This window comes from Perognathus longimembris, chromosome 5 (genome assembly GCF_023159225.1).
Source record: "Perognathus longimembris pacificus isolate PPM17 chromosome 5, ASM2315922v1, whole genome shotgun sequence".
Classification (NCBI taxonomy): domain Eukaryota; kingdom Metazoa; phylum Chordata; class Mammalia; order Rodentia; family Heteromyidae; genus Perognathus; species Perognathus longimembris.
Window position 1 is genome coordinate 47,207,677 of NC_063165.1, and position 15,940 is coordinate 47,223,616.

The following is a 15,940-nucleotide window of genomic DNA, read 5'->3' on the forward strand; positions in this document are numbered from 1 at the left end:
CTACAAATGATTAGGGTTTATATAAATGCAGATAATAAAATTAGATAATTATACAAGTTATACATGGGATTCATTTTACTGTTTTATGATCATTCTTAGTATGATCAGTTTTAGTGGGGTTGAATTTATTATTTGTTTTGTGCTTGTCCTGAGGCTTGAGATCAAGTCCGGGGTGTGTTCCTGAGCTGTTTTTGCTCATGGCTAGTGCTCTATTGCCTGAGCCACAACTCCACATCCAGCTTGTTGGTGATTAACATGGAAAATGAGAGTCTCCTGTACTTTCCTACCTGTGCTGGCTTTGAATCACAATCTTTAGATCTCAGCCTTCTTAGTAGCTAGGACTACAGGCTTGGGATTGCATATTTTTTCAATATAAAATTCATGACCATCCAGTGCTTTTCTAGGATAGTCCTAGCAGAGCACAATAGCTCAATAGCAATGTACATATGACCACATAAGATGATGCTAAGCGACATGAACTAAAAGATTTGTCAATAAGTGGTTTATCTTTGTTGTTGTTACTTTCAATGTACCATATGAAATTATGCCTTTTCCTTTTGTCTTTCTTCCCCATGGTTTTACCCCTGATGTCACTGTAACTGACTTTGGTACACTGGATATTGTAGTTTATCAGAACTAGGGAAGGGGTAACACCAAAATGGAGAGACCAAGAGTAAAAGGCAAATCAACGCAACAGCAATTCTTACAAGACAATATGCTGTAAACCAACTGTACAACTCAGGAGAAGGTGGGGAGGGAATTGGGGAGGGAGGAAGGTGGGATTAAAATGAAGGAGGAGGAAACAAGTTTGATAAGAAATGTACTCACTGCCTTACATGTGAAACTGTAACCCCTCTGTACATTACTTTGACAATAAATAAATTTATTTTTAAAAATCATGACCAATTCATATACCTTTTCCATAGCTCTTTTTCTCTCTCTTGCCTTGCTAAAATGCTGTTCTAGGTTCAAAGAGAAGGAATTTATTAATCTCTTTCATGTGACCTATACAGCATTTTTGGATATGTATGAAGCTGACTAACACTTTGGTTTTTGCATTTTTCACATATGAAATTTTAAGTTTTCCAAATATTCAGTGCTCTCTTGAAGAGAGCCTATTGCTTAATACTGACCTACTCTGTGGACTTGAAAACAAGGAACAGTAGAAAGTCACAGAACTTGGGAACACCCTCCCATAGTGTCTGGATGAGAGACCATCATAATGAAACCCATTAAAATATTTTTTTAAGGAAGATGGTGGAAGGGGATAAAAAACAATAATAGATGGAGTGATTATGACCAAAATGCATTATGTGCACATATATAACTGCCACATGAACACTCCTTTTTACAATTGTTGGGGTTTTGGGGGGGTTGGGGAGGTGTCAGTCATGGGGCTTAAACTCTGGGCCTGGACACTGCCCTTGAGCTCTTAAGCTCTAGGCTAGTGCTCTACCACTTTGAACCACAGTACCACTTCCAGTTTTCTGGTGATTAATTGGAGATAAGAGTGTCACAGAGTGACAGAGTGCCCAGGCTGGCTTTGAACTGCAATCCTCAGAACTCAGCCTCCTGAGTAGCTAGGATTACAGGCATGAGGCACCGCCACCTGGCTTTAAATTTATTCTGAATTGTTAAATTGCAATATGAAAAAAATGGGTAGAGTTGAAATAAAACCTGAATTATCTGTCCAAATTTGGATAATGCATGATAAAATTATTCTACTGTAGTATTCTTGCAAAGCAGATATTGACTAAATCTGAGTAGCAATTGTCCTATACTTCAAAAAGAAAGCTCAGAAATCAAGTGAATAGAGCTTAGGTTTGGAATATTGGGAATTTATTCTAATATGATTTTAATTTCTTTGAGTAAGTTATTTTAGTGCTTAGTTTTCAATTAATATTTTGAATTGATTTAACAGGTCAACTAAAACTCATCCAGGTCCAGTTGTACATTTAAGTGATAGCCCAAGGGATGAAGGGAAAGTGAGTATTATAATACTATTATTCTTTTATTTTCAATATTTCTAGACAAGTTGTGTCTATTATTTTATAATTAACATTTAGTTCATTGCATTTCATATTATCTAAAAATTAATATTTGTTGACTATATGAAGGAGCAATGAATGAATGAATGATTTACTTGTGCTAATTATGGTCAGTAGTTTTCTGTTTTAAGTTTTACTTTAAGCCTCTTAAAAATCTCAGGTGTATCAGTGTTACACTATTTTTTTTTTGGCCAGTCCTGGGCTTTGAACTCAGGGCCAGAGCACTGTCCCTGGCTTCTTTTTGCTCAAGGCTAGCACTCTGCCACTTGAGCCACAGCACCACTTCTGGCCATTTTCTATATATGTGGTACTGCGGTCAAACCCAGGGCTTCATGTATACAAGGCAAGCACTCTTGACACTAGGCCATAACCCCAGCCCATGTATCAGTGTTAATTGACTTCATACACTATAGCTTCCTGAAGTTGACTATGCCCAGCATCTCTGGTGTGTCAGGGTTAACTAACTTCATACACTACATCTTTCTGAAATTGACTAGCTATGCTCAGCTCCTCATTAATTCTGGATTTTGAAGGAATGCCACACATAAGGTGCACATTCTGGCTTCTCTAACAGTTGCCAGAGGGGTCAAATAATGAGACTAAAGTGATCAGAGAAAACTTTAACCTATGTCAGACAAGAAATAAGTATTAAATTCTTCCTCTATTTCCCCCATTGGGATGTCCCAAGTCATATTTTTATCCACATAAACTGTTAGAAACATGCTATGTACTGATAAAATACCTTACTGTGGTTTCTTCTTCACATAAATTAATGGTTAGCATGGTAATGACTCTTCTTGCTTTTTATTTCTTGGATTTACTTCACTTTTCTTTTAAGTGTTGTAACCTTGAGTTTGTACTTTTCTGTGAAATATTAGCATATAAGCCTTACCTCAGTCTTTTATCAGCAGGACTCTGGTTAAGATAATAATCATGATTGGTCTAAATAAGGGTCAAGGAACAGCCCATGAGCCAAATCTGGCCTGTTGCCTATTTATTTTAAATGTTTTATTAGAACACACCATTTTCATTCATTAGTATAGTATGCCAGAAGTCAAACCCAGGTCTCATTGAACTAAAAGCAAGGTATTGATAGGATTGCATTCCTTCAGGTGACTAGAAGAATATGATTTCTTATTTGTTTTAGAAGCTTCACATATTTTTGACTTGTAGATTCCTTTCCCATTTCCAAAACCCATGCTTCATTCATCTTTGCAGTCTCTTTGTGACATCTTAAAAGCCCTCTGTACTCTTAAGAATTCATGGATAATCTGGACCAATCTGCATAATGTAGGAACATCCTCCCATATCAACATACAAGCCTTAATTATATATGAAAAGTCCTTGTTTTCATATAGGGACGTTTTTGTGTGTCTTTGGTGCTGGAGATTAAATTTTAGAGTTTTGTGCCTGCTAAGCACATGTTTGTACCACTGAACTATTTTCTCAGCCCAATAGAAACATATTTGAATGTTTTATAGACTAGTGTGTTGGCATTTTCGGGGAGTTATTTATTCTGCCTACATTACCCACAAAAAGTAATGCCCATAAATCACCCTAGGGACCCTTTAAGATACTTTTAAAAGAATTCTTAAGGCCAGGGACCAGTGGAATCCTAGCTACTTGAAAGGAAGAAATCGAGAGAATCGCAGTTCCTGGCCATCACTGGCAAAAAGCTTATAAGCTCTCATCTCAACCCAATAGCTAGGCATACCTGTCATCCCAGATATGGAAGGAACTGCTTCCACAGTTCTGTAGGCAGAGTTTTGAAACCAGAATGATGACTGGTGTCTGCTTCTTCTGAAGGCTTAGGGGAAAGTCTTTCTTCTACCTCAGGTATTCTTTCTCTTGTGACCATAGAGCCCCAGTCTTTGCCTTCATCTATGATCATGTTTTCTGTGACTCTCTACTTTCCTCTCTACTTTCTTTTCTAATAAGGAAAGCAGTCATTGAATTTAGCCTTGGATTCATTCTCAATTGAGGATGATTTCATCTCAATATTTTAAACTTATTATAACTATGAAGACCCTCTTTTCAAATGAGGCTACATTCTGATTTTCTGAATAGACATGATTAAAACAATACTCTTCAACTACTGAAACTGTGCTAGAGAAATTTATATAGACAATCCTGAGAATTCCCACAGCTTTTCTGAACCCTCTGGACTAGCAATTTTACCATTTCTGAGGAAAAACAGGTTCTCTTCTTTGAGAGACTCTGTAATGATCTTACTGGAGATAGATGCCTTGCATGATCATGTTTGATAGGTACATGGTGTGTGTGTATGTGTGTGCGTGTGTGTGTGTGTGTGTTTTATTATTACCTTCAGGCCAATAACTAGAATTAGATCTCAGATCTCAGTACAACCTAACATAGAAAAGTAAGACTTGCCAAGCACTGGTAGCTCATGCCTATAATCCAGACTTCTCAGCTGAGATTTGAGGATTGTGGTTGGAAGCTATCCTTGGACAAGAAAGTCTCTGAGACTTTGATCTCTAATTAGCTACCAAAAAACCAGGAATGGAGTTGTGGCTCAAGTGGTAGAGCACTAGCCTTGAGCACAAAAGCTCAGGGACAACACCAGGAACTGCACTCAAGCCCCAGAGCAGAAGGAAGGAAGAAAGGAAAGGAGGAAGGGAGGGAGGGAGAGAGGGACAGAGGGAGGGAGGGAGGGAGGGTACTACTCTATAAAAAATAAACTACATATGAAAGAAATAGAATGCTCACCAAAGGAGTCAAGGACTTGTCTAATGCTGTCAGTCACCAAGGGAAAGTGTTGGGGGTGTTTTTTAAGGGTTTGAATTGACATTCTTCTAAGTAAACTGTCTTTATTTAGTCTAATAAGGAATGCTCAAGAAAGGCAAATAACATTTCAAAAGTTGGGTAATGGCTATGCTGTTTAGGCCTTAGTTGAAAATAGATGATGGCAGTTTTCATAATATTTATGATTATGAAATCTGTATATTAGTAGATCTTGCAAATCTGTAACAGGCATCAAGACTAGAGAAGCTATAAAGGGATCTATAGTAATAGCAAATATATCATGGTGTTACTTTGTAAAATAGATTTTTTCCTCATATAATTTTTATTATCATGTACTATAAAATTTGAGGGGTTTCATTGTGGTATTTCTATATATGGGTATATTATACTTTCTTCATAGTCACCCCTTCTTTTATTTTCTTTCCCCCTTCCCACTCCCTCTTTTATCTTTCTTGTAGTTTTTAAATAGATTTCATTCTAGCCTCTTCATACAGACATACAATATTATCCCTTTCATTGTCTCTTTCCTCACAGTGGCTCCTTCCAAATAGTACCCCCCTTTCCAGTCTTTTACATTTTCTTTTGATGTAGATTTTGCAAGTGACACATATGAAGTATTTGTCTTTCTGTGTATGGCTTATTTCACTCTATTCATAGCATAATATTTCAAAAGTTTAATCAAAGGGCATTTCTTTCCTGACAAACTTTCCTCTCAAAGAAAAGAAATTAGACAGGAAAAGAGAATATATAGCTAAGAGAACACAATTGATACTGATCTCAGTACACATCAGAATTATAATTTAACCAGACAGCATTACTGGTATGTGGCATACTGGCACCATGAAAGTTCACTCTTCTCTCTGGACATTGGCTGCAGTTGAGTGGCCATTTTGAGTGACACCTAGCTATGTCTGCAGCTTTAGGAGTCAATAGTTCTGGTATTGTCCTGTATTCAGGAATTCCTAGCAAAGTCATGTGTTGATCCAGGGAGTGCTGGCCCAGAGAGCTGGTCTACTGTCATACCACCAGACATTGGTGGGACCAGCTAGGAGAAAGCTTGCTATACAAGTGTCACAAAGGAAAGAACAAACAAGTCAAATAGTATAAGAATTCTTCTTTCACCAGGTACTACATAGCTAAAGTGGACAAATAAAAAAGAACTAGTTGGCTTGGAATGTGGCTTAATGGTAGAGTGCTTGCCTAGCATGCATGAAGTTCTGCGTTCAAACCCAGGTCAGAAGTGACGTTGTAGTTCAAGTGACAGAGTGCTATCCTTGAGCAAAAGAAGCTCAGAAACAGTGACAGGCCCTGAGTTCAAGCCCCAAGACTGGAAAAATAAAAGAACTAGTTGCATAGGTTGAGATCTTTCACTGCTGACCACACAATTGACCTCCTTAGAGGACTAGAAACCTGTTCTTTCAGTTTAAGTTAATTTTTTATTTTATTTTTTCCATTTTTGTTGTTGTGTATTTTCTTTTCTATACAAAGTTTTATAACTTAAATTGGTTGGTTTTTATTCCATTTTACATAATTTTGTTTTCCTTTATATTTCTCTCTCATCTTTTAATTTCCTAATTTGTTTCATGCCTATCTTACTTTGCTTAATATGATTTTTTTACAGATCTGTTTCCCTTAAAATGTCAGAACTTCATTTTTCCTGTTTGGAAGAATAAATAATAAAGGAGAATGGATGAATAAAATGCCATTGCTCATATATATGCCATATTTTCTTGATCCATTAATCAATTGTACAGTGTCTGTGTCATTTCTATAAATTGGCTATTTGAATAGTGCTGCAATAAACACACATGAGCAAGTCATTATTATATCCTGAATTGTATTCTGTCAGATACATGCCAATAGTGGTATTTCTGGATAGAATGGTAGGTCTATTTTTAATTTTTTGAAAAAAAATCTATGATGCCTTTCCTAGTGGTTGCACTAATTTATATTCCCACTGACAGTTTATTAGATTTCCTTTTAGAAACATCCTCACTAGCATTGTTGCTGTCATATTCTTGTTGATAGTCATTCTGATTGGAATGAGATGAAATCTCAATGTTATTTTGATTTGCATTTCTTTTATGGACAGACATGTTGAGCCATTTCTTCATGTATTTATTGGCCATTTGTGCTTCTTTATCTGAGAAGTGTCTGTTTAGGTCCTTTGCCCATTTATTTAATGGGGTTATTGACTCTTGGGGTGATAGAATGGTTCAGTTCTTTATATACTGTGGCTGTCAAATGGATAGCTGGTGAACATTTTTCTCCTATTTTGGAGATTTGTCTTTTCAGCCTAGTGCCTATATTCTTTGCTGTATAGAAGCTTTTAAACTTGGTGTAATCCCATTTGTCAATCTTCATATTTATTTGCTGAGGTACTAGACTTCTATGAGGGGAGTTTTCTATACTAACAAGTTGTAGTGCTTTTTCATATTCTTTCATATTCTTATGTTAGGTCTTTGTTTAATTTTGAATTTAAATTGGTACAGGGTTACAGATAGGGGTCTAATTTCAATTTTCTGTATATGGATATCCAATTCTCCCAACACCATTTGGCTTCTATTTTTATTGATAAATTTGTCTCTTATTTATTAATGTTGATATTAGTTTTACAGTTTTGTTTACTTTATCATAATTTATCAAATATATTCTGTAATATCTATTTAAAATTAAACATCTATTTCTTTACAAAGTACAATATAAAGTATAAATCAGTTAATACACCTCACCACTCCTTGCTTCTCTCCTTCAGAAATTGTGATCTTATTTAATGAGGAAACATTAGAGCCATTGCTTATTAAAATTAAATGAAAACAAAGATACTCATCTGTTCCACTTTTTTAAAAACATTTATTTATTTATTTATTGTCAAAGAAATATACAGTGGGGTTATAGTTTCATAGGTAAGGCAGCGAGTACATTTCTTATCAAACTAGTAACCTTCTCCCTCCTTTTTCTCCCACCTTCCTTCCTTCCCAATTCCCTCCCCACCTCCAGTTATACAGTTGGTTTACAGCATATTGTCTTATAAGTATTACTGTTGCACTTTTTTGATACTATAGGAAATTTCAGTAATATAATTTACACAAACACAAGTAATTAGTTGCATAAAACTTAGAAAGGAAGAAATAAAATAGCATCTATTTTGGATTATATGATAGCATACCTGGAAGGCCTAAGAAAATTAATATTTAAATGAATACAAATAATAAAAGAATTTTAGAAGTAGCATACTAAAATTCAGCTATGAAAACTATACCCTTTAAAAGAAAATAATGAAGGTTTCATGTAAAGTTGCAACAGAAAGTAAGAATAAAAGGTATAAAACTAGCAAGAAAATATGTGGAAAACTTTGAAAGTTACTTTCTTCATGTAAAAATGTAATTGAGTAAATGAAAAATAACTTTTGCTCTTAGATTTGCTATCTCATGATTTTTTTCTTCCTTCTGAAGTTTGTTTTTATTGACTTTTAAAAATCAAGTGCTTAAATCACAAACATTTTCAATTTTTTTATTTTTATGTGTGCTCCTAAAAATCTCTCCTAGTTTAGATTTATTGTGTTCTACATGTTTCAGCATGAGGTGTTTTTGTTTAGTTCTTTCATTTTTTTATTAATTTCTTTTTCTTATTTTTTCCCATTTATTTAGAGATACGTTGTTCATTTTCAAAATTGTTTTTGTCAGCTCTAATGTTATATCTGCATTTTATTTGGAATTTAGTAATATTTACAATATAGCTATTTTAAATTCTGTCTCTCTCTTCCTCTCTCTCTCTCGCTCTCTCTTTCTCTCTGATACTGCTGTTTGAAGTCAGTATCTTGAACTTGCGAGGCAGTTGCAGTACCACAAAGCCATGTGTCTAGACCACCAAAGATCTGTTTTCTTTAGACATAGGTCCAGATAATGATATCATAATAAAGTTGCCTTACCTTTATGATACTTACAATCTATTGTGAGGGACATTGTTTTTAAAAATACACACACATATATGTATATATATATAATTTGTGTGTATATATACATGTATAGATATATACATACAATTATATACACACATGCATACATTATATACTTATATATATACATACACAGATGTACACATACATATATGATCATATCCTGAACATTGTAAATGTTTTTGAGTAGTCAGTTATTGCACATAGGGCTTGTTTTTGTCTTGATTTCTCATGGCTAGAGAATCTTTTCTGGTGTCTTCTGGATGTCAAGGAATGTTTTCATGTTCATCTTGTTATTGTAATGTCATATTTCTAAGATTGTGATCTTATATATTTATCTCAACAACTTTTGATGTATTGATGATGAATACTTCATATTTTATCATCTATTTGGGACTATTACAAGTAATTTTTTATATATTTATATGATTTATTTTGTGCCAGTACTGTAGCTTGAACCTGGGGCCTGGGTGCTGTTCCTTAGCTTTTTACTCATGGCTAATGCTCTAACACTTGAGCCACCTCCACTCTGGCTTTTTGCTTGCTAATTGGATATGAGTCTTACAGATTTATCCGCCTAGCCTGACTTCCCATTATCCTCAGATCTCAACCTCCTGAGTAACTAGGATACTAGAAATGTTTTAAAGACAAAGTAATTTTTATCTTTCCCATACTAACTTTGAAAAATATGATAGTATTTAAAATAAGATTTCATTACATTCTGTGGCCCAAATCTGGAAGGATTGTAATATTCATGTTATTGTTTAATTGACATTTTCCAGTTCTTTTAGACTTATAAACCTCTCTTATAATTTCATATACTCAATAGAAGTTCATTTTATTGTTCATAATTTTCTCTGGTATGAAAGAGTGTTTTGAACTTAAATATATCTTAGTACAGAACATATGACAAAATAATAATTCTATTTTGAGGAACATTAGTTTAATATGTATTCAATTTTGACATTTCTAGATTTAGCAAATTATTTATTTGCTCATCATATAAAAAATCCCAATATTTATGTCAGATGATTTTTAAGTTGTGTATGGTTTAACAAACATTAGTATATGTTATCAGTTGAAAATAACTATATATTTCTTTAATGACCTAATGTTTAAGTTTTTACCTATTCTCAAATTCTCCTATTTTAAAAGTAAGTCTGTTTATTTTAAAGTTACCTTATGTATTAATTTTAAAGAAGATGTCAGCCATTGTTAATGGTGTGACTAGCCAAATAAAATCAGGTTTGATATAAAAAAAATTTGAGGCCATATTTTGGCCATATTTTAAATACATTAGACCAAGTGTTTTATTACTAGTTAATAAAGTATCTTATTTCATCCTTTTTCTGTTTTTTGTTTTGTTTTTTTTTTTTTTGGCCAGTCCTGGGGCTTGGACTCAGGGCCTGAGCACTGTCCCTGGCTTCTTTTTGCTCAAGGCTAGCACTCTGCCACTTGAGCCACAGCGCCACTTCTGGCCATTTTCTGTATATGTGGTTCTGGGGAATCGAACCCAGGGCCCCATGTATATGAGGCAGGCACTCTTGCCACTAGGCCATATCCCCAGCCCCTTATTTCATCCTTTTTCTAGAATTTATTTTTAATATATTTAAACAGTTGTACACAAGATTTCAACTCAACATATCAATTTATGTGTACAGAATCTTGATCAGTGTCACCTACTATTTTATATTTTACTCTCATTTTCTATCTCACTTTTCTCCTTTTCCAATTTCCACTTATTTTTATATTGTGTCATACATACTAATATTTCTTCATTTCTTTGGTAAATATTTACATTAAAGAAAGCTGATTTACCATTTAAAACATTTTTAGTTGCCACATAAAAATTTCTTTGTGGTGAATATTTTTACAGTATTGAAGTTATTTTCATATGATAGAAAATTTGAAATTGTGTGTAAATTTTGTTATATTGTGGAAGTTTTGTTATATATAAAATTTTTATTGTATTAACAGGATTCTTTATTGGATCCTAATTAAAATTGGTATCAGAATTAAGAATATAATATTTTAATGTTTTTCAGCTGTTAATAGGTTATGAAAATGGTACCGTAGTATTCTGGGATTTGAAATCTAAAAGAGCAGAATTGAGAGTCTATTATGATGAGGTAAGTTATTTCTACTTAAAAATATTTGCGATTGTTTTATGACTTTGTTCCACTTTATTACTCCTAAGCTTTGTATATTACAAATGTTTTTAATCTGAAATAGTGTCTCACACTGTCTTTTGCTATTTGCACAAATTTCAACTCTGGGTTAATTTTTCTGAGTAGGACTTCTATCTTGAATGCTAGTTTTTTTGTTATCTTAAATACTTTGGTTTCTTTAATCTATGCTGTATTCCCACTTTTGTCTTCTTTCCTTTCTTTCATATATATAGTTTGCCTCATTGTTCTTAAATTCTCTAAAGACACTGTTCACATTAGAAAATTCATTCATGTGTTTCAGTTTAAGACATCTTTAAATACCTTATGTTCAGATTCTTGCCTTCTTAGAATAAAGACAGATTTAGGGGATACTAACACTTAATAAATAAATGACAATACAATCTTTTTTTTTTTTTTTTGCCAGTCCTGGGCCTTGGACTCAGGGCCTGAGCACTGTCCCTGGCTTCTTCCCGCTCAAGGCTAGCACTCTGCCACTTGAGCCACAGCGCCGCTTCTGGCCATTTTCTGTATATGTGGTGCTGGGGAATCGAACCTAGGGCCTCGTGTATCCGAGGCAGGCACTCTTGCCACTAGGCTATATCCCCAGCCCGACAATACAATCTTAAAGTAAATTTTGTTAGATAAAATCATAACATGGCTAAGTTTTTATTTAACAGAAATAACAAAACCCCATTTGTCAAGGAATAATATCCTCCTAGTTGACACTTTCAGGTCAGTGGTTGATTTGTGGCCATTTCTACCTTTAGTGGTTAATGCAAGGGTAAAATGTAAAAGAATTACTTCTTGTTGCTGTGATTATACTTATAAGCTTGAACATTTTAATTTCAAATTAATTTGAAAAGTTGTAGGAATGGAGAGAGATAGAAAGGAAAATAGAAGTAAAAAGTCTGTTTAGAAATGTTCATTCTTATATGGGAAGACTGCAAAAATAAGGGAACACAGCCAAATAATTTAAGGCAGCAATGAATAAATAGAAAAAGAACCTCCACTCTACACTTCTTGTAGAACAGTTCCTAATTTTATCTGTATATCTTTCAAATTAGTTCAAATACCAGTTACTCAATTGTGCACTTTAATATTTTCATATCTAATAAAAAGTTGATTTTCCATACTTGCTCTTTTTACATAATTGTATTTAATTTATAGTACTTTTGTGTTTTGTGGCTATAATTTTTACATCTGCCTGTCCAATAGACAGAAATTCACTGGCATAGAATGAATGCTCAGCTCTGGGAATGATATCTCTACCTCTGCCTTTGTTGAAAGAACTTTAAATTGAGGTTCATTAGAGTTGACATATAGGAGAAGCAAAAGAAGTGACATTTTCTTTGAACAATATAAGGAAACCCATATAAGGAACCCATATAAGGAAAAGAAATAAACAACAGAGAAGACAATGATGAATGTTTCCCTTCTAATCACAGGTTCTGAGAACTGGCCTGAACGTCTCTGAATAGTAATGAATTTCACATTGATTTTCTATTTAATCAAGCCTTATATCTTATTTCATTTATAATATGTTTAATGATTATCTTTAACTTCAATAATGCTTATTACATATAACATTTTACATTATATGTATGCAGATACAGATTGATATATCTACATTGCATATGTGTATTTATGTGTTCAGAGTTCCAAACAATAAGTATTATTAATACTCACCTATACTAATCTTCTGTCTATTTTTCTTTAAAGATGTTGTATGAACCTGTCCTGTATTTTGTATTTAGTACAGTATCCAGACTTGATTTAGGAAGAAGATCTCAGCTTTAGAAATATACATGGCATTCATTTTTTATATACCCATTATGTATTTCTTGAAAAGTTACTTTATGGAAGATACTACACTAGTACTGAGAATGTAACAGTTTGAGAAAATTAAATAGTTGCTTTTGAATGTTATTTAACTTAAAATTACAGTGCATGCTCACATAGCTAGTATATGAATCATCCTAAAGCTACATTCTCAGATGAATGGATATAGAAAGTCTCTCTTTCTCTCTCTATATGTATATATGCTATATTGTACCTATACTATGTAGTATGATATATATTATATATGCACTATATAATATAAAATATATATTTCACTAAGAAATAAAAAACCTACAGTGTAGTCCTGAAAAAAAAAGAAACCTTTTTTTCTGGTATGTGTATTGTTTGACAAAGGACAATGTGGTGATTGACAGTATGGGTTTTGTAGTTAGATCTTTGACGTGAGCAAGTATCTCAGTGTAGACATTTTCTGTATATAAACTGTGAAGAAAACACAAATCTTATATGATTAAATAAGATAATGCATGTAAAATGCTTACCATGGGGTCTGACACATAGAATGTCTTCATTTGATAGCTCTTAATGTTTAAAAATTGGTTATTCTAAGTGTTAACAAGCTTCCATCTTCTACAAAATCATCTTCTGATAACTTCCTTTACTTTTATAACCTTCTTTCACTGTTTTTCCCCTGCCAATCCTGGAGCTTGAATTTAGTGCCTGGATGCTATCCCTGAGCTTCTTTTGCTCAAAGCCAGTGCTTGAGCCACAGCACCACTATTGGTGTTTTCTGAGTAGTTTGTTGGAGAGAAGAGTCTCATAGCTTTTCCTGCCTATGCTGGCTTCAAACTGTAATCCTCAGATCTCAACCTCTTGAGTAGCTAGTATTATAGGCATGTGCCACCAGGTGTCCACCTTTTCTTTTACTTTTTTTTTATTTATAGAGAATTTTATAATTTATTCTTTTTAAAAAATTTTATTATCAAACTGATGTACAGAGGGGTTACAGTTTCATATGTTTTCTTTTACTTTTATATAAGTACTTTGGCAAGCAAGCATGACATGATACAGAAAGGGACTGGAATTTAAATAAAAACGTGAAATGCACTGATACTAGGACACATACTTAGCATTTCTTTAAGGAAATGGCATTCATTAGCCTTTTATAAGTCTATAGAAAATTGAGGTCAAAGATAGTCTGATCTGATAAGGAAAACATGTTATCAGTATAATTCTTTTGTCAGAGTATTTTTCCTTGGGAATATATCTGTGATATAATATAGCTACTTCCTCTTTTTTAATTGTTATTCTATTAGGCTATTCATTCAATCGATTGGCATCATGAGGGCAAACAGTTCATGTGCAGCCATTCAGACGGTAGCTTGACTTTATGGAACCTGAAAAGCCCAAGTCGCCCTTTCCAGACCACAATTCCACATGGTAAGACCTTTCAGGGAAAAACTGGAGACTCAACACTTTGACTTAAAGTAAGAGTGGTGGTATTAGTAGGTTTGGTAGAAAAAAAAGTATTAGAACATCGTTTATTTGTAGGCTTTACAGATCTCCCCATTATGCCTCAACTTTGCTTCCTTTCTTGCCAACACCATACTTCCCTATTTTGCATGATATATAAAGGATGTGCAAACCAAAAAATGGATAATGGATAATTGTTGATATATTTGAGGCAAAAGATAAAGTATTCAATAGTTGAGGAGTAAGAGTAATGGTGCTATATATAATAGCTAACTTTCATACTGTATGATTCCACTAAATAAGAGAATTGTGACTAGAAGGATTTTTTTTTTTTTTGCCAGTCCTGGAGCTTGAACTCAGGGCCCGAGCACTGTCCCTGGCTTCTTTTTGCTCTAGGCTCTTGAGCCACAGCGCCACTTCTGGCCTTTTCTATATATGTGGTGCTAAGGAATCAAACCCAGGTCTTCATGTAAACGAGGCCACTAGGCCATATTCCCAGCCCCGACTAGAAGGATTTTATTTATTCATTTCATTCATTCATTTTGCTGGTACCAGATATTGAAATCAGGGCTTCACACTCTTGCTCAGCTTGTTTATTCACAAGGATACCCTATTCCTTGAGCTACACTTTTGCTGTTAATTTGTGGTGGAGTCTAATAAACTGCTACTGTGTCTGGCTTTGAGCTGTGATCATCTAATCTCAGCTTCTTGAATAGCTAAGATTACAAGCATGAGCCATTGGCACCTGGTCTAATGATAGGTCTTGTTTATTATCATATATATTATAAAGAGGATTTTAATCTTCAGTAAAGATTTTTCTTTCATCTACATATATGAGTAGAATTAGATCTACATATATGAGTAGAATTAGAAACATTCCAATATATGAATATCTATAATTTAAATGACCAAATTACTTCTAATAATATTGGAAATGAGCTGAAATTTATGTTTACAACATCCAATATTGTAGGCATAGAAGTCAAAATCTTAAGTTACACATATTTTTCATTTTTGCACATTTGATATAGCATTTTATTTAGAAAATAATGTTGTTTTCTATAATAGGTTGTCAGTAGATCACATGATGTCCTGTTTTGTTTGTATGACATTTTTATACCATAGTCATATATTGCAAGAATAAAGGATTAAATTATTAACACTTGATCTTTTTACTTGGAGGTCAGATATAGATGCATTCTTTTTCTTATTTCTTTATTGTCAAAGTGATGTACAGAGGGATTACAGTTTCATACACAAGGCACTGTGTAGATGCATTTTTAGAAATGCTTTATTTAGATTATGGATACTTAGATAGATATGCTACCCAGGATAACTTGGCTCTGTGGTAATTATTTCTTACTCCCTTCACTCCTGTCCACTCAAATTCTGATACTGTTTATATGTCAAAGTGTATTATAATTACTTGATAAATTTTGTATTTATTTGCATATGTTACTACAATTCAAATTTTACTAGTTCTAAGCATTTGATATGTTTATATGTTTGATATATATGTGTTTGATATATATGTTTGTTTTTATCAGTTTGAATTCTAATTCTACTCTACTGTTGAGGCAGATAAATTTCTATTCACAAAGACATTCCATACTTGCCTGAAACTTTTTTCTTATTCAGTTTTTTTGGTTTTTATTGTCAACATAATTTACAGCGGGGTTAGAGTTACATATGTAAGGTAGTGAGTACATTTCTTATCAAACTTTTTACCTCTT

At 33.5% G+C, this 15,940-nt stretch overlaps 1 protein-coding gene across 4 annotated transcripts in view; it reads left to right on the forward strand.

Moving 5' to 3' along the window:
- Stxbp5l (syntaxin binding protein 5L) overlaps nucleotides 1-15,940 on the forward strand; it is a 179,606-nt gene that overhangs the window by 74,794 nt on the left and 88,872 nt on the right. For all 4 annotated transcript variants that reach the window (XM_048346722.1, XM_048346724.1, XM_048346723.1 and 1 more), the window contains exons 7-9: nucleotides 1,922-1,985; nucleotides 10,815-10,898; nucleotides 14,051-14,174. In XM_048346722.1, the coding sequence (XP_048202679.1) occupies nucleotides 1,922-1,985; nucleotides 10,815-10,898; nucleotides 14,051-14,174 (272 nt within the window). The remainder of the gene's footprint in view (nucleotides 1-1,921; nucleotides 1,986-10,814; nucleotides 10,899-14,050; nucleotides 14,175-15,940) is intronic.